Here is a 21,886-nt window from a genome sequence, read left to right on the forward strand (position 1 = left end):
GGCTGATACAAAGATAATTTAATTCGCGGTGCAATTATTGTATGAAAGTAATTTAATTATTGTAAATAAACCGTCAATAATATTCGTATAAATGATATGCTAAATTTGCCCCTATTTATAGTGTAAATTGACTTAAAAATTTATAAGAGTGAGAGGGTGGCCAATAAATTGTTATATTATTTTTAATTGCATCTGTATTTTCTATATGGATTTCATGTTTTATTTATCTCAAGATAATTATCTTTAAGATATATAATAGTATTAGGCGCTATATAACCAGTATTCTATAATCAGTCTTGATTTGTAAACCATTTCAATGAAGATTGTAAATCGTATCATGTATATGTATTGCAATGATTTAAGTCAATATAATTTATATATAAAAAAGGACGATATCTTGGTTCAGTCATAATTTCGTCATAAATAATTTTAGAATTGTAAGAGAGAAAGATTTACTATAAGAATTTTGTATATTTTTCTCGCCATTTTATATTTCATCTTATATTTCATTTCTCTGGTGAAAAAAATTCTTATATTTTGAAAAATTTTTTTATTTTGAATTTAAGATATCTGAAAATATACCTCAAACTTCTTCAGATTTTATAAATTTTCAGAAATTATAGTGAGAAATCTTAAAAATTTTAGAATATTTCAGAATAAAAATTCTAGAAAAGGCGTGTAGATTTTCTTCTGAAAAGTGTTTTAATTCGTATAAAAAAATCTAAGAAATTTTAAAATGTCATATAAAATTGTACAGAAATTCTAAAATATTCTAAAATTTATATAAAAATTCTGAAAAATTATGTGATAAATTTTTCTAAGAAAAATTTTCACCAGATTGCTACTGAATTTACTTCATTCTGACTGTAGCATTCGAATGAACCGATTTGTGTAAGATCAGCATTGTTTCAGTGTCTCCGCAATTCTGCGTCTCCAATGCATGTCGCTTTGTTTCTTTCCGCAACTGTTCTGAGAATCCTGTGGCAGTGTATGATTCGTCGTTGTATCCAAACTATTATTATTCGTTGAATTTACGTTCGAACATTCTTCCGACTGTATAGTATGCTTCTTAATTGTAGAGACGTAGTTAGATTCTTGGCCAGAATCCTCGTGATCCTGGAAATTCCTTCTTTCTTTGGAATGGCTTTCGTCCTCGTTTTCACCATGGTTGTCCTTTTCTTCTTCGCATCTTATGATTCCTTTATTGTAGACATCAGCCGTGGAATTTCTTTGATCCACTGTCACTCTTGGAAGAAGTGCCTCAATTTGCGAGGACGTAGAATTGTGATTTTCTTGCGACGCTGGTTTATTGTTAGGATACGAATTCACCTTGGAGTTTCTGTCCTTAAGATAGTTTTGCACAAAGTAATTGTGACTGCTGGCACTTTGCGGATACAACTTCTCCTCGATCCGACAGTTAAGCACCACTGCTTCAGCGATCGGAATCGGTTCTGTGTATGTAAATATCTTCCTATCGGTCTTGTCCTCCAGCCGTCTGATGTTGATGGGTCCGTTGATTACTGGTACTGCGTTACTCACTTCACTTGTAGCTTTTATTACAGGCGTGATATTGCCCATGGAGTCGAGCCGTGAGTTGATCTGATCATGAGAGCTCGCGAACGTTGTGACTTTACCAGTGTTCTTCGACTGTGTCTTCTTCGACTTCTGTTTCTGCCGTTGTTGATTATTCTTCACCGAACAAGATGGGTCCGCTTCAACGACTGGCGTTTTGCTCACCTCGCAATTGTCTTCGGTATGGTGGTGCCTGATGTGTCGATTCAGGTTGTCCTTACGTCTAAACAGTGTCTGGCAGTACTCGCAGGAAAACGGTTTCTCGTCTGGAAGAAATGAGCGAATTTGAGACTGTCATCGTGTAAAAATAGTATAATATTGGGTTAGGGAAAAAGTCCCTTTACAAATTTGTAAAAAGACCTTTCCCTATACATATCTTCATTAAAAATGATCAAAATTTAAATTTAAAGAAAAGGTTATAAAGCTTGAAATCTCTATTTTCGAATAGGTACTATATTTTTTTAATTTATGTGAGTTTTGTAATTTTTATATATAGAAAACTACAAGCTGAAAAAAATGAAAAATTTTCTTTTTACTTTGTAGGTCACTCTGTAGCGTACCAAAAAAAAAATTTGAAAAAATTTTCGATCTCTCGTGAAAGCTTGAAGCTTTTCCTACAAAATCGTTTTTTTAAAAATGTTCCTACGATTTTTTGTTCCCGAGTTATTCGCGGATTAAATAAAAAGGAACATTCTGATTTTATTGTTCGTAACTCCGTTAAAAATCATCGTATCGCAATTAAAAATACAGATTCTTAAAGCTGAAACGTTACTCTATTAAGGGCCGGTTGTTCCACCTTTTGGTAAATTTTACCTGTTAGGTAAATCTGCCAATCCACGCATGTGATTGGGTAATCTTGCTACTTATACCTGACAGGTAAAATTTACCAAAAGGTGGAACAACTGGGCGTAAGTGGTGTAATTGCCAATTTTTTAAAAATAGAATATATGAGTTGCTAAGCCTTTTTACCAATTTGTAAAGAAACTTTTTCCAGTATTTAACGCACCTGAATGCACAGGTAAGTGCCGTCTTAATTCGCTCTTTGACAAGAAAACTTTGTTACAGTGAGCGCAAGAGAATGGCCTTTCTTTCCCATGGGTCCGTTTGTGCCGTATTAATAAAGATTTTTCTTTGAAACTCTTGTTGCACTGATCGCACCTGTGCGGCCGTTCGCCTGTAATAACAAACATTCATTATAATTATTCTTTTGAAAATCGGAAAGATGTAATGAATAATTTTATGTCATATAATCATTATAGTAGATTTAAAAAATAAAACTTTGGTTTAAGCATAACTTGGACAAAATTTACGAAAATAGAAAAGACTTTTCTAATACTTACTTGTATGCGTTTGCATGTGACGTTTCAGATTAGTTAATATGCGGAAAGACTTGTCGCAGGACTTGCATTTATATATAGCCGTCGAATTGTGTATGCTTAAATGATTCTTTAAATCATCCTTTTTACTATATCGTTTATTACATTCGGAACATGGAAATTGCTTCTCCTCTATAACATGTAATTACAGTTATATAATTACAGTTATATAAATGCATTCAGTAGTTTGTATATTATTATTATTTAAAATATTACCTTAAATAACTATATTTTTGAAATAGAAATTTTATTTAGCAATGAAATCATTAATAAAATTCAGTTTTTTTAAAATACCAGAAGGTTTGCGGGTTATCACCGTATTTAACCTTTCGGTATCTTTGAAGATAAGCCATGAAAGCCTAAAAAGCTTTATAAAGTTCAGTTTTTATTAATTTTCTGTGCTAAATATCTGAAAATTAATGATAGATATTTCGAATATTTTGGAACATTAAAACAATTTTTTTCAACATTTTGGGATTATACTAGACAATTATATTTATCCCACGAAATAATAAACAATGATCTATAAGAATTTATAACAAAAAATAGGTAATGTTGAAAAAAAAAATGATTTTGATATTCATTTAAAAAATTTACTTAAAAAGAATTTTTTTCTACTTTGTCCACTCCACAAGCTAAACAATTCTATGAAATTAATTTTTCGAAAAAATGATTATTCAAGATAACATTTCAAGAACGATCATAAATCATCTTGTATATCATCTTCTTACAATCGTCTTGTATATCATGTTCTTACAATTACAAAAATACTTATAATTTCTATGTTCAATATTACAATAATATTAAAACTTTCATATCTGTTAACTAATAATTTATTAATACGGACATGCTGTAACTAATTAGATAATTCTAATGCCTGTGTCACACTACGCATTGAAGACTGAAGATTGCGAATTGAGGATTAAAATTTAGCCAATTAGAACGAAACGGATTAAATCAAAATTATCTGATTTTATTTAATTCTAATTTAATTTTATTTAAATCTGATTTAATTGAATTCTAATCTTTAATTCGCAATCCTCATTCTCCAATGCGTAATGTGATGAGCATAAAGCACACTTACTGCTATGAGAAAACATATGTCTGTTGAGCTTATTCTGCTGAGGAAAAGCCTTGTCACAGAGATTGCACTTGTATGGCTTATACCCTCTATGGACTCTCTCATGATACTCGAAATGAGAGCGTTTGACGAAGCTCTTGTCGCATAAGGTACATTGATAAGGTTTGATACCTGTTACACAGGCATCATGATAGCATTTGTCCTTCTTGTTGCGAAAGATCTTACCACATATGTTGCACTTGTATCTTTCTGGAGTACCTGGCAGTATTGTTATATGACTACGATTACGACGTTTGACGTTTTTGTTTTTCTCCACAACCTTCTTCTCGCTGTTTTTCGTTTTTGCCTGATCGTCCTGTAAAAATATGATCCATCAGCTTGCGCTGCAAACAATTGCCATTCTGTTTTTCTAATAGATTATTTTCCAATCGAGTTTTTAATTTAATATAAAGCACTGGGAGTATAAGTTACTACTAATAAATTTATTAAATTTAAATTAGAAATTTATTAAAACAAAAACAGATCCTACTCGTTATTGAAAACACAAAAATTAAATATAATTTATATATTACTAAAAAATAAATAATTAGTTCTCCCAATGTAAATTAAATTAAACAAATTATAAGAACTTGATTGGAAAATAATCATTAAAAAAATAAAATGAAAATTATTTGCTGTACAAGCTGATAGACATTATAATGAATGAATTTACAAAATCTTTATATAAATGAAATATATAATTATAAAAAAATTAGATTGGTATCTACATTTTTTACATATTGATTCTGGAAATTCTGCGAATCATGATCATTGTCATTTCTTAAATGGTTCTCAATGTTCAATGCTACATTATAAGATTCTAGTCTTGGAATGTATATTTCGCTGGAATTGTCATTAGTGACTGTGTGATTAGTGACTGTGTCATTGGTGACTGCGTCATTGGTGACTGCATCATCTGTTACAGATCCATAGGTTTCTTCGTTGTTGTCAAAAGTGATGTTCTGGTAGAGATTTGACGATCCGCATTCGGCAAAGTTTGAATCTGAATGATTTTCCTTAGATTTGGAATCCTTGTTGATGACTAATTCTAATGGCAATACAACCACTTCATGCGGTAATATTCGTGTATCACTTTGTTCTTCGTTTATAATGTGTGGCTCTTCTGCATTATCAAAAGTTTTATTATAAGATAGAAAGAACTCAAACCACATAAAATCAGGATGGAAAAGATCTGACAAGGACAAAATTCGAAAGCTGTTTTGGTCTGTTCTTTCTAGCTGAATTTTTTGTCTCTTTAACATAAAAAGGAAAAGAGAGAAAAGATAGACCAAGAAAGATAGGCAAGAAACAGCTAAAAAGAACAGCCTTTTTTTTTCATTTCAACAATCCTAAATACCTTCTCTTTGAACACAGTGTTGAGTTTCACAGATTTTACATCCATGCTCCTCATATAGCAAGCACATTCGGCACTTGGTGTGGCCACAACTATCTTTCACAAGCCTTGAGAAGGATGCGTTTGTAGGTTGCTCGCAATTCGGGCATGTCTCGCTTGTTGTAGCACATCTTCCTAATTCCTCGAGAAATATCATACTCTGTTTTTCCCTGCAGCATGTACTCAAGACTTGTAATACTTGCTTAAATAAATCTAAAAGAAAGATATAGTTATACCAAATAATTTATACATGATAGAATAGCATACATTTTGACAACAGTGGATTTTGTTAATAGATGTGTATGTAACAATCTAATTATTTAGCGAATTTTTAATAGCTTTTGAATAGCATAACTCCAATCTGAATTTTGCTCAAAATAAGAACAAAATTAGAACGTATTGTTTTACAACAATGACAACAGAATATTTTATTAATAATGAATTATATTGTTCCATGTGTTTTTAATTGTTCTTAAAGATTTGGTAAAAACAGTCAATTATGAATATCATACATTAAGGCTCGGTTCCATAAATATAAGATTAATTTTAATCTCAGTTTAATTTAACATTTATCTTCATTTAATTCTTAGAATTAGAGAAAGATAAATAGTAAGTTAAATTGAGATAAAAATTAATTACATTTGTGGAACCGGCTTTATAGTTTTTCAATACTTTATATATATATATATATATTGACTTACATTTATATTTACATACGTGATGTATATAATTATATCAAATATTTTTTATTTACTAACTTAATTAATAACAAAAATCTACGTTCTGCTCTACGTTCATTCTCGTACTTTACTCCATTCCATCTCTTTAATTCTTTTTCCTTTAATCAATGTTGCCAGACCATTTTGAATATTTTCCCCTAACGCGTACTTTTTAAAAATCCCCAACAGCTAGAAATAGAAATCTCTTAAATATTCCTCTAGAAAATGTTCGCCAAAAATTTCTATATTTAAAAAGAAGATAAATAATAGACCTGTTTTTTTATGACTGTACTAGAATTTTCTTCCTCCTTTCGCTGAATATAAAGCCGGCGGCACACGATGCTTGTTTTCCTACTGGATTGCTAGCTGGATTAGAATCTTGCCACCGTATTGGATGTGATGCTGTCAGTGCCAGCATCGCAGGCAATACAGTGGCAAGATTCTAATCCAGCTAGCAATCCAGCAGGAAAACAAGCATCGTGTGCCGCAGGCTTTACTTATGGATACATAAGTAAAAATCTCATACCAATTATATGTTATACATTAATGCATATAAAAATGAACCAATCAAAGTTCTTTATTTCCTTATTATCCATGAAATAAGGAACTCTATTATTTGAATTTCTTATATCTTATGTGTCATATTTTATGCAAGACTATTTCAACTTCTAGACTTAGCTAATTTTATCAATTAATCACCATCGAGGCTATTAAAAAATGATAAAATGTCTGAACAAAGACTCCAGCCTTACGCAGGTTACGCCGCATGTGACGGCATCCCGGACAGAGAAAAAATTAACAAATCACATTTGAACAATTTGATCACATGACCATGGATTAATGGCGTTTTGCGCTCTTCTATTGGTAGAGCGTGTGACATCAACCAATAGGAAAGATTAATCCAACCCAGGTTGGTGCAAACCCGATCGGGCCGAAAACGCTATAAGAGAATGATTCTGTGATTGGCGATACGCGAATCCGCTTACGCACGATCCGCTGCATGGGACATCACCCTAAGCGTAACCTGCGTATTCTAGTAATTTACTAGAATACATTATTTTTTATTTACTAGAATACGCCATTCTGAAAGCCGGCATTCACATTGGGCGTATTTCGCGGAAGATTAGAGAAATGCGGAACTAATGCAACCAATTGCTGATTAGAATTTTTGTTGTACACTCTAAAGAAATGCTAAACGAATTTACGATTGGTTTTCGTAACCTACGCCTCATGGGGAATCGGCATCTTTCCATCGCATATATAGGAGCGGATGATCGAATAAATTATTAAAATTGGAAAATTTTGTGAGACCACTCTTAAGGCCGCAGCACACACTTTTGCATAACGCATAGTGCATAGTGCATAAAGGAATTAACCAATCAAAATTCTTCTTTTTCATGGAACGAGAGGAAAGGAAAGATTCTGATTAGTTGATTCGCTTATGCACTATGCAAAAAAAAATGCGTAACCCCGGATCTACAATAGGTGTTTTAAGCCTTAAGCCATAAGAAATGGGCGAATCACAGTCGCTTATTCTTCTCGGATTCGACTGTAAGGCCTATCGCACATGAAATGCATAACAGAGCATAAGCATAACATAAAACTGCTGGACCAATGAGCATCTAGCATAATGTCGCCATATTGATTTACATAAGATGCTCATTGGTTTAGCGGCCTTATGTCATGGTTATGCTCTGTTATGCATTTCATGTGTGAAGCCCTTTAGTCCGCTGAATGCGCCCATTCATTAGGTGCATCCAGAAGCACGACCGCTCATTGAGCGCTCATTGAGCTCTTGTATCTGTTTGGTCTATATTTTTCGATCTAATGGAATATGCCAATCAGATGCAAGAGCTCACCGAGCGCTCAGTGAGCGGTCGTGCTTCTGGATGCACCTTGTTATGCCGAAATCACAGCCGAAATGTTGAGTCTCCACAATTGTTTATGAAATTAATTTTTAATTGATGGTGCCGCAACTAATACTTAGTACTACAAAATTCCTTCGTAGTACCCTTTCGTCTCGGTGGAGGAGGAACCCTAAGAAAAAAATTACGAAATAGCAGCCAATGTAAATCATATGTAATTAGTGAATGAGTAATTTAGTTTGTAGTGTGCTAGCTTGTAGTGTGTTTCTACTAAATACGCTACATTTGAAGCAATTTTCTATAGGAAAATCGACAACAGAGACATTTCACAATTTCATTTCTTTGGAAAAGGATTACTGTGACCATCTACGAGAGTAGATGTACAAAAAATGTGCTTTTAAAAAAAGAGAAGTCCTAATGAAACGGTATTATTCATGAAGGCTGAAGAAAACGTTTTAGCATCTTCATTAATTCAAAAAGGATTATAAAGATAGTATTGTATTTCTCCAAGAATAATTAAGAAAACAAAAAAACATGGATCTGCTGTATATCGTCAACAGGAGGAGTTCTTTCAAATTTTTTTCCAATCAAGAATGGTATATTTTTTGAAGATATAAGGCTTGGTTTTTATTTCTGCACTAGATTGCACTAAAACTTTTTTTCTCAGCTTCATCAAATGTCAAAATATATCTATTTCACTTTATTCTAAAAGTGTATACTAGTTCAGCTATAGAAAATAGACCTGTAAATAGAATATTTTATAGCTAATATATAAAATTTTGTATAACACTCGAATTAATTAACAATTTGCTTTTTCAGTTTATACAATGGACAATCGTTGTGTTCCTTATCCAGTCGGAATATAGTGGCGTTTACTACAATGACAGAGTTAGATGACAGCAGTGGCAAGACACGGGGTTGCCATGTTTATGTAGCAGATTTAAATATGCCATGGCATGCTCATAAGTAAGCACTTTGCTCATAAGTAAGATCCTTTAAATTATCTTTGCAATATTCTTTAAAGAATATTACAATATATATCTTATCTAATCCCTTATTAAATGTCTTTGTCAATTTGTTTTTAAAAAGCCAGCAAGTCAAGATAAAGCTGTAATAATAAATGTTTCTTGTATTTATCTAGAGTACTTTCAAATAAACACAACATTACTGCATTAGAATGGGATCTGCCTGGTGACAAATTGGTAATGGCTGATACAGCTGGAAATGTACAGTTATGGATATTCAAGGATCATATTTTGAATGATTGGATATTGATAGGTTCTGCATATTTCCCTGGTGAGCACATACTAGGTGCAGCATGGTTTCACAATGGCAAAAAGGTATCTAGATGAACAAACTGATGAGATTAGACAATAAAGTTTTTTTTTTACCTGCACAACCAGGACAGAAACTATATTAGATTATCATTTTATTATTGTTTTATTATTGTTTTACTACATTCTTAACTAGTGAACATTTTTCTCTGAATTTTTCATACGATTTTTCAGAATTCCCTGGTAGAAATAAATCAGAGATCATTGAAAATTGCTGAAATCTATGTCAATTGATCCATTTCATACTGAAATGAACCAATTGACATAGATTTCAACAATTTTAGGGATTTATTTCCACCAGGATTATTATATAAATTTCAGAATTTTTGAATGATTTTATAATTATTTTAAAAATTTAGAACATTTTTCAGAAATGCCAAGAAAGCATTTTTTCTAGATTTCTTCATATGAATTCTGAAATATTCTAAGATATTTCATTTTATGATTTGAGATAAAATGTATAAAATTTGAGGAAGTAAAGTATAGAGGAAATTATAGAATCACGTGAAAAATTATGAAAATTATGAAAAATTCTATGAAAAGAAATAGGCCGATATTCATAATCCGTTCTTATTTCAAAATTGTCTTAAATAATGTCTTAAGATGCTAATATGGCCTTCTGATTGATTCGTGACTTCTTAAGACTGTACTTAAGACGGTCTTGAATATAATTGCTATGAATACCATCCATAGATTTTCTCAGTATTTCTGAAAATTGTTTTAATTCGTCTAAAAATTTTAAGAAAAATTTTACCAGAGGAAGGTTTTAAAAGAATATTCATGTCACATGCAGATACATGATTAAAACTTGAAACAGATATATTACTTGTATAGTTTTTTCTTTTAATGTCTTTTATTAATTCCATAGACAGGCTTAGTAACAGAAAAGAAAGATAGCATCCATTATAGCGAGAAATTTAATCACCTACTGTTCGCACCTTCCGTGAGGCAATTCGGTGGAAGAGCCGCCGAAGGTGTGCTGGTGGTATCAACGACGGGCATGGTTGGCGCAATCATGATCACTAAGGATCTTCAAAATCCGATTTGCTATTCGACGGAGAGTCTAGGCAACACGAGACACAGGATAACTGCAGTCGATTTGTGCTATGGAAAAAGTACTTTTTCTCATGTCATAAAACTATTTGTGAATGCAGACGATACAATGACGATGTTGTGATAATTTGTTTTTCGAATTCCAGACGGCCACTTTCTCGTTGCAGTTAGTAGCGGTAGTATCTGCTTGCCTATAAGATGTTTTAGAGTGCTGGTGCGCAAGAATGATGACAAGTGCACTATCACCTCGCAAGCTTTACCGAGTTTTTTTCTACAAGATGGGGCACCTAAGGACAATTCATGTAAAACTAATGACTGAATGGTTTATAACAGTATAAACAGTTCATTTTTTATAGATACAATTTTTTTTTTAACTGAATTTACAGTTCCTCTTTCTTTTTTATTTCATGGATAGAATAGAAAAAAAAGAACTGTGTAAAAAGTTTAGCTAAAAAGCATAGATGTTTTATACTCTTTTGCAGGTACAGTCGTAACTCATTTAAAGTTTGTGGTTAGAGAAGATGCCGATTCTCTGGTTATTGCGGCAAATAGTGAGAGCGGTGGATTTGTTGAGGTGTGGGAGTTGCGAGAGAAGTCGCAACCGGTTCACAAATTATTTCAGCCAAAGACGTTAGAACCTTTCAAGACGGTTGTAAGTATTCAATTAATCAATATTTTTGTTTTTACAAGTAAATTTTGGCGTATGAGAGGTTTAAGAGTGGCAAATATAAAGAAATGAGACAAGACACATCTGATTATAATATTTAAATTAATAACGATCAAATAATATTTAATAGTTATATAAAATCTATGTTTATCAATGTAGATTAAGTTTAATCTCCGTTTAATTTACTCTTTATCTTTTTCTAATTCTTAGAATTAGAAGAAGATAAAAAGTAAGTTAAACCGAGATTACAGTTAATACACATTGATAGAAATAAATATAAATAATGTATTTGTACTATTATTAAATACTATTTATATATTTTTAAATAATATATTTATTTTTAATATAGATGTGTGATTACTTTATTCTTGGCATATAGGTTTGGCAATATCAGTCGCAGTATCGTTGCCAGTCACCGGTCACAGCGATAGCCACTACAAAACTATCCATAGTGACAACTTTACCGCCTCCCAGTTACGTAATAATAGCATTAGCGGACTCGTCGGTGCATTGCCTAAATCGTTTGGACTGTTTGAAGGAAGTGGCATTCTCATCCCTAAATACAAGCTGGCGTCCAGATGAGCCTAGCAACAAATACTTTAAGAATTCTGTATCTATCGCTCATATGGATCTTTCATGGCTGGGATGTGTACTTCTTGCGTGCGACACTCAGGGCAATATGTATCTCTATAAATTATTGCCAGATGGTACTACAGGTATACAACCAAATTTTCTTTATTTGAAATTAATTCATTAATATTCATTCTCTTAATTACAGGATATTTCTGCGAGATTGCGAATATGATCAAAACAATATATGTAATTTTGTAGGTACGTCGATGTCGCTAAGCTATGCCTGTACATTACTGGAGTATTGCTTGGTGACCGGATTGGATTGGTTGGACATACTTTTATGTCTGAGATCGTCCATGATTGAAGCATTGTGTGAGCGACTAGACGTTTCCTTTAACAGACAATTACAATCTACACAGCAATATCATTACATCCTATTTTTATCCATCAAGACGTCGTTGTATAGGTGTGTAACTAGATACTTGTATAAGTGAAAAGGTGTTTTTGATATGAATAAATTTTCTTCTAAATTAGTTTTTAAATTGATTTAAAAAATAAAAAAATATCTCGGAGTTAGACTGAAGAAGTGCGTTTGAAGATCTTTTTAGGAATTGGAGTGATATGAAAAAGATTATCTCAAATTACAAACCAGAAAGATTAACGCTTGCAATTATTATTTTCAGAATGCTCGTAACAGGACAGAACAAGGCGGCGGATTTGTCATCGTTACTGATGATACATTCGGTAGCTACTGCCTTCAAATCTTTACTGAGACCATCAGACCTGATATCCCACGATAAAGGGCCAGCGGAAAGTTTAGCCGTGGTGATAACTGATGTCATTACTGATGTTGATAAGGTATTGAAATCAAAGTTCTACTTCAAGCATTTTCGACTAGCTGAATTTCCGTGAATCAAATTTCTCATCCTATTCTTCTATTACTTTCTTTTCCATTCAATAATTTGCCGTAGAATAAAAATGACTAATGAAGCTTAGATATAACATAACAAAATATGACATTAAATACATAATACATAATTGTTTAATATTTAAATATATAATTGTGCTTTACAACAAATTAAAACTTTAATAGTTAATTGAAATAAATTACTTATTTACTTAATGTTTTATTTTAGGTGTTGCTGCATCTCGATCCAAAAGAGTTTACGGTAGAACCGAGCACGTTGCAATCGTTGCAGCAACTTATTCAATGGGTTGCTGACTTAGCTTTGAACTTGCTGGCCAGATTACCTGAGCAGAGGATGCAAGTGAAGACTGGTGGGGTAGGTACTTCTAGCGAATCTAACTATTGTTTCCGAAAATTACAAAACAATCCTTAAATCTAGGTTTTTATGTCTATTTCTTCTAATATATTTTTGTGAATAAATAATTTTTTGTGGCACCAAATATCTGTTATTGAATTTATATTGGGTTTCATATAATATAAAAATAACTATAGCTTTCTATTAAAATTAATTAAAATTATCTTCATATTATCTTTCATATTAGCTTTAGTTTATTATTTTGTTTTGCAGTATGAGCTTCTTAAGGATCACAAGGCCTTGAATACCGTTCGGGAGCTGTTAGTCATCATACGTATATGGGGATTACTCCGCCCGTCGTGTCTCCCAGTGTTTCTTCGCAGCGCAGATAACCTGGACGTTTTAGCCTTACTATTTTGTTTGTTATCAAAATTGGTACAACCTAATGGAGATACGCAGCAACAGGTGGACGATGGTTTGATTGGTACATACATTTTCTTGAAATTTTTTAATAGTGAATATAAGGATTAATTGACAATGAGTATAATATTATTTTTATTTATTGCAATATGAAACTCTTAATAACTTAATTCTATGAAGATTAATTAAAAAAGATAAGATTGATGTCTGATACATTTTTTGTCATAATTGAACAATCAAGTTAAAAAAAATTATTTTGTTTCGCTGTAATATTTTTTCTATTTGATTTTATTTAAAAAAATTTATGTCTAAAAACGATATTAATTTATAAATCTCACAGTCCAAAAGCAGACAGATTTGATTGCAAATTGAATTCTTGTCGTGTATTTGATTATTACTACGACTTGTGGTCAGGAAGTCTGATAAAAATACCACATCCTGAATAATTTTGATATACCATATTAGCAGTATTAAATGGTTCGCATTATGCGTAACAGTTCTGCAGTAATATAATCGCTCAATAATACAGCAGCAAGTACATGGATCAGAAGAATTGCAAATAATATATAATACTTTGTGTGTGACAGTTCAATTATTACATTTCTCTTTCAATACAATACAAATATAATAATAATAGGATAGTACATTCTAAGAAAAATACGTACAAAAGGAAAAAGTGAAATCCATCGAGTCCATGAAGATATAATGACTACCAAGCTTGCGATCAAGCATAAAGACTCCCTAGTCTTGAAGGAAAACAGACTGCATGAAAAGAATTACACGATCCAACAGTCCAGGCTGAAGAGATGCGAGCACCTATCACTTCCTTGGTCAACCTTGAGCGTATTCGTGGTCTACTGGCTCGTCTTCTGTCCTCTAATTTGGGCCATATGTTACAAATTCGCATACTGGCCTTCGTATTGGTCCTTTCTCTTCTGGGCAGTCGCGTTTCTAATCTGGATCGTGATCATGTGCGGATTAATAATTTTCTGGAGACGTTTCCAAGTTGAACAAAGCTTTAAAATTAATGCGATCTCGAAATATGGTTCGGATAAAGAGAGGAGACCCCTGAGCGTTCATCAGATATTATCTGAAGACTCGAAATTTCTAGGAACGAAGAAATGGAATGATTTTCACGAATCAGAATCTAAGATCGTTCGAGAAAACCTCAGGAGGGATCTGCCGCCTTTGGTGATACACAAACAAATATCAGGTGAAAACATCGAAGATACTGATGGAGTGGTGTGTGTCGAAGAAAATGAGAAAACTCACTTAAGCATCGCTGGTGATTATGCTCAGAAAAGTCCCCTGCAGGATTATCTGAAGCTGGTAACGGTATCGCCCTCGGAGGACGAGGTAAAATCCCCGAAGACGCCTATGTCGCCGAGGGATTTATTCTTCATCGATCTGATCCACGAAGCAGAGAGGGCCGAGAAATCGTTGAAAACTGGAACGCATTTCTTCCCGAGCGAAACAACTGAGAATGATAGTGCGGAAACCGTGAAAAGTATAACGAATGGAACGGATATGGAGAACGTAGAGCATAGAAAGGATGTAAAAGATACGAAGAATGAGAATGTAAAGGACAAGGAGGATAATAAATTGAAGTCAAAGCGCGAATCAAGTTACTTCATAGCTGACGTGGAGAGTCCAACAAGTGAGAAAACAGAGGTCTTCCTTCAGATCGATTCAAACGTGGACGAAAAGACTGGATTAATTGTGGAGAAACCGATGATAATATTGCAATCCAATGAAGCACATTCGCAAGAAACCTTCACTTCACCAGTTAATTAAATTGCCGGAGACAATTACTTACGCAGTAAACGAAAATGGATTGAAATGGATTGGAAATTTTCAATCCATCTGAATCCGTATTTTAAATCCATAAAAATGGATTGGATTCCATATAAAAAATTTTTATATATGTAAAAGTTTAAATAAATCAAAATAGTAATTACATGAAATTCTATAGTTTTATATTATTTTAAAACTTTTATACAAAAAATATACGCTAGCTGTATAACAAAAGAAACGTGTTAATATAAAATATACATAAAAGCAATTAATTTATTAATTAATAATAAGGAATTTATATATGTAACATTTATTGTACATATTTATGTAATCGTCCCCCCTTTGTTTCTTTTAACTATTAAATGAAGGAGAATTCATGATATATTTTTACGGTACAACTTTTTTTTAGTTCAGTTGAATTAAAACGAAAAATTTCTTATTTATAATTCTGAATAAAATAGTATTCATAAAGCACTTTTAAATAAAATAATGGATTTTCTACTCACAATTTTGAATTGAATACTCATTGAATGAGTATTCATTGTCTATTTTAAAAGAAAACATTTTTTTATTTAATTGGATTAAAAAACTGTATTTCCTATTCAGAATTTTGAATTTAGCAGTATTCACGATGTACAGAAATGGCTGATATTATTTTTAGATTCAATTGAATTGAAAAACTGTATTTCCTATTTAGAATTTCAAATTAAGCAGTATTCACGATGCACAGAAATGGCTGATATTATTTTTAGATTCAACTGGATTGAAAAACTGCATTTCCTATTCAGAATTTTAAATTAAACAGTATTCATGATGCACACAAAATATTATAATATTATTTTTAGATTGGAAAGCATAGAAATATACTCCATGCCATTTCTATAAATAAATAAAAATGCATTCAAGATTGAAAAGGAATAAACATTTGTTTCATGCAATTCCTATAAATGAATAAAAATATATTCAGGATTGAAAAGGATTCTAACATTCAAAAGGATTTTAACATTCATGAATCCGTATTTCTCTGATCTAAATCCATTTTAATCCATTTCAATCCATTCTCGTTTGCTGGGTATAACAGTTAATTAAAGAGTTTGAGAAAGAAATGTACGATCTAAACCAAGAAAAGAGTTGAAGTTTTGTTCAAGGAAAAGCTGCTGTATAAATATAAGATACTGATATACTGATACTGATCTACAAAGAAATGATAAAAGTGTTGGATAGTGTTAAATCTTTCTACCTTGTTCTCTTCTACAAAAGTTATGATTATTATCACATATAACTATTTATGTACATTATCAGATACTCAAGATACATATTTTATCAATTTGGCATCAACAGTACTTATATTTCTGATGCTGAAAGTTTTGAAGTAAAGACTCCTTTCAGATGAATGCTGCCTGCTGCCAAATCAGATCATGATTCCACAGTTGCATCAAGGCAACAGTATCACCGCTATAGTCTCCCCGATTTTGTTTTATCAGAACCTCCCATTACAGGTGAGAATTGCTTATTCATACAAAAAGAGAATATTGTTAGAATCATTTCTATTAAAAATATTCAAAATTGTTTGTTAATTTATATACATATGTATTATGCATGTATATTTATTTACTATTATCATCTTGTGATTGCAGCTGGAATATGGAGTGGAACCTGAACAGTTGGTTTTTACGCCTGAAATGAATCTCGTTGAAGGTTGTATGCACAGCGGACAGATCGTGGACACGATACGACATTTGTATTTAGGAAGGCAGCCGCTTCTGGTGAAGCAATGCACAAGGTATTATTAATTCATAAATTATATCGATTATCAACTAGTAAAAAATATATAAAAAGATGTATAATATGTATTAACGATCCATAACAATACAGGGTGTCCCAATAACTATTAGCACCTGAAATATCTTCGAATCTATAAGGTCTAGATGAAAATTTGTGTAACCAAAATTGCATAATATGAAGAAATCTATCATATGGCGATAATAATTTTTGTCTAGGTGGAGGCGCTTCAAAGATTTCAAGGTCAATTTTATTTTTTTAAATGGAATTATATGATTTTTTACGTAATATGATTCCTCTAGTTATTCTGCGTACAAAAGTCTCAAGATAAAAGTATCGAAAAATTAATACTTTACGAGATATTTTATACTTTGTTCTGGCATATATTCACATAAAATGTTAAATAATTGATAAATTAATAATTTTTTGATACCTTAATACTTTTATGAACAGAATAATAAGATGAATCAATTGGTATAATTGGTATAATAAAATATCTCGTAAACTATTGATTTTTCGATACTTCTACCTCAATACTTTTATACGCAAAATAACTAGAGGAATCATATTACATAAAAAAAATCATATAATCCTATTAAAAATAATAAAATTGACCTTGAAATCTCTAAAGCGCCTGTACTTCGACAAAAATTATTATTGCCATGTGATAGACCTCCTCATATCGTGCAATTTTGGTTATACAAATTTTCCTATAGATCTTATAGATTCGAAAATATTTCATTTCAGGTGCTAATAGTTATTTGGACACCCTATATATCGATGGCTTTATATATACTGATTAAATACGAAGGAGCGCCAATTATGACCAAAGTTAGATATTAGACTCTAATACATATATATTAAATAAATTTATCGACTTATATAGGGCAGACAGGTAGGAAATAAAAAACTCGTGTAAACGAACATATAAATCACATTAATAGAAATACCACCACGCTATTAGTAATTACAGAAAAATGAATTTAAACCATGATTTTGAGTGGAATAATGTAACAATTTTGGACAAAGAACATTTCTTAAATAAACGCTTCATTTTGGAGATGTTTTTTCAAACGATAAAAGAACAGTTCGAATTTGCAAACTGTTGTGAGTATTGCGAAAAGAAATGGTACCGGATAACCAGGTCTACTGATGACGTCAGAATTATAACGAATGTACACGAGGAGTCAGAAGGTGTTGGAAAGAGTAGAGACTTAGAGCGATGTACAATGAGATGTACTGCTGAGCTTTATTCGAGAACAACTGAACGTCGTCGTTAAGCGATAGACATACACAAATACCGATAGGTAACCTTCGCTTCGCGAGAAAAGAAAGAAAGGTTGCGAATGTATACATATGTGACGCGAAGTAAACAGCTGATAGGTAGAAACCAGTAGAAACACTGTCACGAATTCTGACCGCGTCGGTATCGATAATAAGCGTGGAATGAACGGAATAGCTGTCGATAGAAATAAACATTGAAATTAACTCGATAACGAGCACGAGTATTTAACATGAACGATTTATAGAATTTTGAAAAATGCTATGACGATCTGAACAGAATTAGCGCACTGAATTTTTACTGAGTTTAGTCCAAACACAAATGGACACTGAATATTTACATCATTCATGTTTCTATTTTAAACAATTTATGTACTGATTTTTAATGCTTGTTGTATCTATATGTTTGTACTTCTATATTTATGTTTAGTGTCCATTGTTTAATTTGCCATTCCAACTCCAAACATGTTACAGTACTCTTAATACTCTTGATTTATTTTAATTTTTGACAATTCTTTTGACGTTCATTCTTTCACGATTTATTATGTATTATTCAGTTGTAATTACTACGAGGAAACTTTTTTCATGGCACCGTTGAGTTATCCATCTATTACACATTATTTTAATAATTGAATATTTTGAACAAATCATTACATCGTCACTTATTGTTCGAATAAAATCACTCTGCCTACCAACCGCTTGTGACGGAATTTCGTTATATGCCTTGAAGAGCGAAACATTTAATATTGTATTTCAACGCTGAAGATGGCTCAAAACGGAGCCGAAATGTTCGTTTGTACAATTTAATTTGAATATAAATTTATAATTACGCGCATGGACAATTGCGTGTCGATTCTCATTAGCCCATTTTTTGTTGTGTTTGTAAAACTTGAGAGTCCATAATTCTTTATTTTTTAATATTATTTATATATATATTTTTGTTACATCTTTAGGTGCGGCGGTAAAGCGCAGGTACAGAACATGACGAGAACAGCTGCGATCAGAGCCTGGGATCAACGATGGACACGTGCTTGCCGATGCGGAGGTATTTGGCGAATTCACAAAGCCTCTCAATAAAGGGCACTTAGGAATTTTTGTAAAAAGTTTAGTTTGTCTGTTATAAACCGTGATACTGTGATCTTTTGGAGATCTATATCAAAGAAGATAGGAAATCTATAATATAAGAAGCGGAAAGGACTATGCTCAGTTTTATAGGAGAATTTGGGCCTCGGATGAACAACTTTGAGACATGCCTAAAATTTTAAGGTGTCAAAAGAGAATAAAAAATTCCATAAGCCTAACTTTATAGGAGAGGTTTTCTTGAGTGCTAAAACTATCTAAAGTTCGCTATTATGACCACTAGTCTTATTATCCATTCAATTTCTTTGCGTCCAGGGCACCTCCCCGCGGTAACGGATTGTACCAAAGATATTGAAGTAAATCTAAAATGTATTTGGCACAGTTCATTAATCCGACTAAGTCCCTGGTTGCAATTCATGCTGTCATATCACAGAAATTCGGATTTGCTTGTAATGACGGCGATGCCCCTGGAGTGGAAGATGGACAAGCGGTGAATGTACCAATCGGGGTAAACCAGCCTTTGAACGGGGTCACCCCGAAACAGCTACTGGTCGCGATGAAATCCACTGTGGACAATGTGGAAAATATTTAAAAAACAAGTCGCATAAACATTTGTTGGCTGGGGAAGTGCTAGATTTCTTGGAACAAAAGCCCCACTCAACACATTTAGATATACAGGGTGTTTGAAAATTATCGCGATTCCTGTCACGAGCAGATAGAACGGACCGAACTGAATCGAAAATTTTTATACCATTTTGTAGTTTGCGCAATAGTTAACGAGATATTAACGTTTAAAGATAGCCGAATAAGCGCGTCCGGCCGGCCTAAGTCCCAGCGGCCCGCACGCCGTGCGATCGGTGGGGACGGTAGGTTGTATATTTGGCAGCAGAGAGTAAGCCGGTCGGACGCGCTTATTCGGCTATCTTTAAACGTTAATATCTCGTTAACTATTACGCAAACTACAAAATGGTATAAGAATTTTCGATTCAGTTCGGTCCGTTCTACCTGCTTGTGACAGGAATCGCGATAATTTTCAAACACCCTGTATATGTCATGCTTGTTGGTGCCATTATAAAAGAAAACGTACTAAGAAATGAAAACGTTACAGTTAAAAATAATGGACCGCAGTCTCTTTATCAAATCAATTAAAATCTTTTGTTTCATACTTTGAGTGTCTCTCTCTCCCTTCTTCATCGATTAATATATATCACTTATAACTATTCATTTGGGATCCAAAAAAGGTTTTAGTTGTCTTCGTCAAGATTGGACATATTCCAGATACTAGATGATACGAGAAATCGAATAAAACCAGTCCTACATGGTACACAATACATGGTCATAATAGCGAACTTGACAACTGTAGCACTCAAGGGACTCATTTTACAAAATTGTGCATATGGAACTTTTTGATCCTTTTTTTTATGCTCTACAATCCTAGCTAGGTCTTAATGCTGTTCAGCCGGGGCCGAAACTGGGCATAGTCTTTTATATGACAGAAGATAAAATGTTGAGAGACATACACAAATATAAAAAGGAACTAAGAGCTAAATATTATGTGTATTCAAATGATCTACTTGCCAAGTTAAATCAGAAACTTATAATCTAAAGATATTTCATTTGTTTATATTTTTAAAAGCGAAATCTCCTTTGCAATGATTATTTTGTCCTATTTCATCAGTGAAAAGAATCTGCAATTTTTTTCCAATTCAAATAAAAATGGAGGAAAATGCGGGAACGATGTAAAATTAATTAATCATTAAACGGCGCGTTATTTACACGAATTACTTCATTAAGAAAGATAGAAAGTAAGTGTAATTGCAGACGAGCGTTTTAAAGTGAAATTAATTGTATAATACCTTGCTGAAGACTCATCCTTCGTATATTAAAGTAGTTGTAAATGTTTTCATAAATTTTAATAATAGATTTTACTTAAAATAAATTATTACTTTCGTGAACTAATAAATTATTACAAGTAAAATTATACAGTATTCAAATCGGATTTTATTGTTTGAAGTCTTGTTACAGCTATTTCTTTTTCCTCTTTTCTTCCATGCAAAAAAAACAATGGGGAATGTTAGTAGGCAAATTGAAATTCCTGATGTAATATCCGGTATATTATTGTTGCAGAAAAGTTGTTTAATGGCTTTCTCCTTTCTTGCCAGACACTCTCTTGAATTCTCCCATATTCGTAGTCGAAATTGGTGAGCCGATTACGACTAGATGATCGATTCTCGTTGTTTCTAAGCCATTCTGATTGTCTATTACAAATATTTGAAGATTTTGCACATTCTGGAATTTGACATAACGCAGCGGTATCGGATTTCCTTCCTCGAGGTCCTTAGTTGACAATCTGCACCGAAATCGCACATATTAATTTTTTATTTAAAAAGCAAAGTAAGTTATAAAGAGAAATTCTGTTCTAACATTATACTAGAAAAAATATCCTAAAAAAAAATTAAAAAATTTTAATTACATTCAGAGAAAAACAGTATGATAGCAACTATAAAGGCTTTATATGTAGAATTAATAGACGTAATTATAAAAACTATTTTATCGTTGCAATAATTAAAAATAGTTTATTCAACTATATTATAT

At 32.3% G+C, this 21,886-nt stretch overlaps 3 protein-coding genes across 6 annotated transcripts in view; 1 reads left to right on the top strand and 2 right to left on the bottom strand.

The window, feature by feature from the left end:
- Positions 1-120: 120 nt before the first annotated feature.
- The window catches only part of Txl (Thioredoxin-like), a 26,315-nt gene continuing 4,549 nt past the window's right edge, over positions 121-21,886 (bottom strand). Inside the window, exons 4-6 of one of the 2 annotated variants that reach the window (XM_018517403.1) lie at positions 21,409-21,641; positions 6,653-6,657; positions 121-131 (exon numbers count right to left, since the gene is read on the bottom strand). In XM_018517403.1, the coding sequence (XP_018372905.1) occupies positions 21,428-21,641 (214 nt within the window). In that variant the 3' untranslated portion in view covers positions 121-131; positions 6,653-6,657; positions 21,409-21,427. Of the gene's footprint in view, positions 132-6,652; positions 6,658-21,269; positions 21,642-21,886 lie in introns of those variants that run through there. The other variant, XM_018517402.1, reaches the window with a different exon arrangement.
- Positions 804-6,310, bottom strand: LOC108767488 (zinc finger protein 20). 2 transcript variants are annotated; one of them, XM_018517399.1, is made up of 7 exons: positions 6,220-6,310; positions 5,426-5,674; positions 4,797-5,191; positions 4,033-4,384; positions 2,913-3,080; positions 2,579-2,746; positions 804-1,838 (listed from the first exon to the last, which is right to left on the bottom strand). In XM_018517399.1, the coding sequence occupies exons 2-7, from the start codon at positions 5,616-5,618 to the stop codon at positions 898-900; spliced, it is 2,217 nt and encodes a 738-aa protein (XP_018372901.1). In that variant the 5' UTR covers positions 5,619-5,674; positions 6,220-6,310; the 3' UTR covers positions 804-897. The 2 variants fall into 2 exon arrangements, with proteins under 2 accessions (XP_018372901.1, XP_018372903.1); XM_018517401.1 differs by lacking the exon at positions 6,220-6,310 and adding an exon at positions 6,163-6,178.
- MED16 (mediator complex subunit 16) lies at positions 8,341-19,901 on the top strand. Of its 2 annotated transcripts, XM_018517398.1 has the most exons (15): positions 8,341-8,641; positions 8,865-9,011; positions 9,187-9,385; positions 10,248-10,494; positions 10,579-10,734; positions 10,915-11,084; positions 11,479-11,815; positions 11,931-12,138; positions 12,356-12,530; positions 12,809-12,955; positions 13,208-13,418; positions 14,466-14,969; positions 16,538-16,647; positions 16,786-16,931; positions 19,165-19,901. In XM_018517398.1, the coding sequence occupies exons 1-15, from the start codon at positions 8,580-8,582 to the stop codon at positions 19,286-19,288; spliced, it is 2,943 nt and encodes a 980-aa protein (XP_018372900.1). In that variant the 5' UTR covers positions 8,341-8,579; the 3' UTR covers positions 19,289-19,901. The 2 variants fall into 2 exon arrangements, with proteins under 2 accessions (XP_018372900.1, XP_018372899.1); XM_018517397.1 differs by lacking the exon at positions 14,466-14,969.

The sequence above is a fragment of the Trachymyrmex cornetzi genome, unplaced genomic scaffold, assembly GCF_001594075.2.
Source record: "Trachymyrmex cornetzi isolate Tcor2-1 unplaced genomic scaffold, Tcor1.1 scaffold682, whole genome shotgun sequence".
In the NCBI taxonomy this organism is placed as follows: Eukaryota; Metazoa; Arthropoda; class Insecta; order Hymenoptera; family Formicidae; genus Trachymyrmex; species Trachymyrmex cornetzi.

What these genes read in the sequence shown, in the direction of transcription:
- LOC108767488 (XM_018517399.1), bottom strand. Translation starts at nt 5,618, where the DNA reads ATGATATTTCTCGAGGAATTAGGAAGATGTGCTACAACAAGCGAGACA. An exon ending in ACACTGTGTTCAAAGAGAAG is followed by an intron (nt 5,192 to 5,425) that starts GTATTTAGGATT and finishes TTGATAATGCAG; the next exon opens with AAGAGCCACACATTATAAAC. An exon ending in AGAATCAATATGTAAAAAAT is followed by an intron (nt 4,385 to 4,796) that starts GTAGATACCAAT and finishes ATATTTTTACAG; the next exon opens with GACGATCAGGCAAAAACGAA.
- MED16 (XM_018517398.1), top strand. Translation starts at nt 8,580, where the DNA reads ATGGATCTGCTGTATATCGTCAACAGGAGGAGTTCTTTCAAATTTTTT. An exon ending in GGCACCTAAGGACAATTCAT is followed by an intron (nt 10,735 to 10,914) that starts GTAAAACTAATG and finishes ACTCTTTTGCAG; the next exon opens with GTACAGTCGTAACTCATTTA. An exon ending in GGTGGACGATGGTTTGATTG is followed by an intron (nt 13,419 to 14,465) that starts GTACATACATTT and finishes CGAAATTTCTAG; the next exon opens with GAACGAAGAAATGGAATGAT.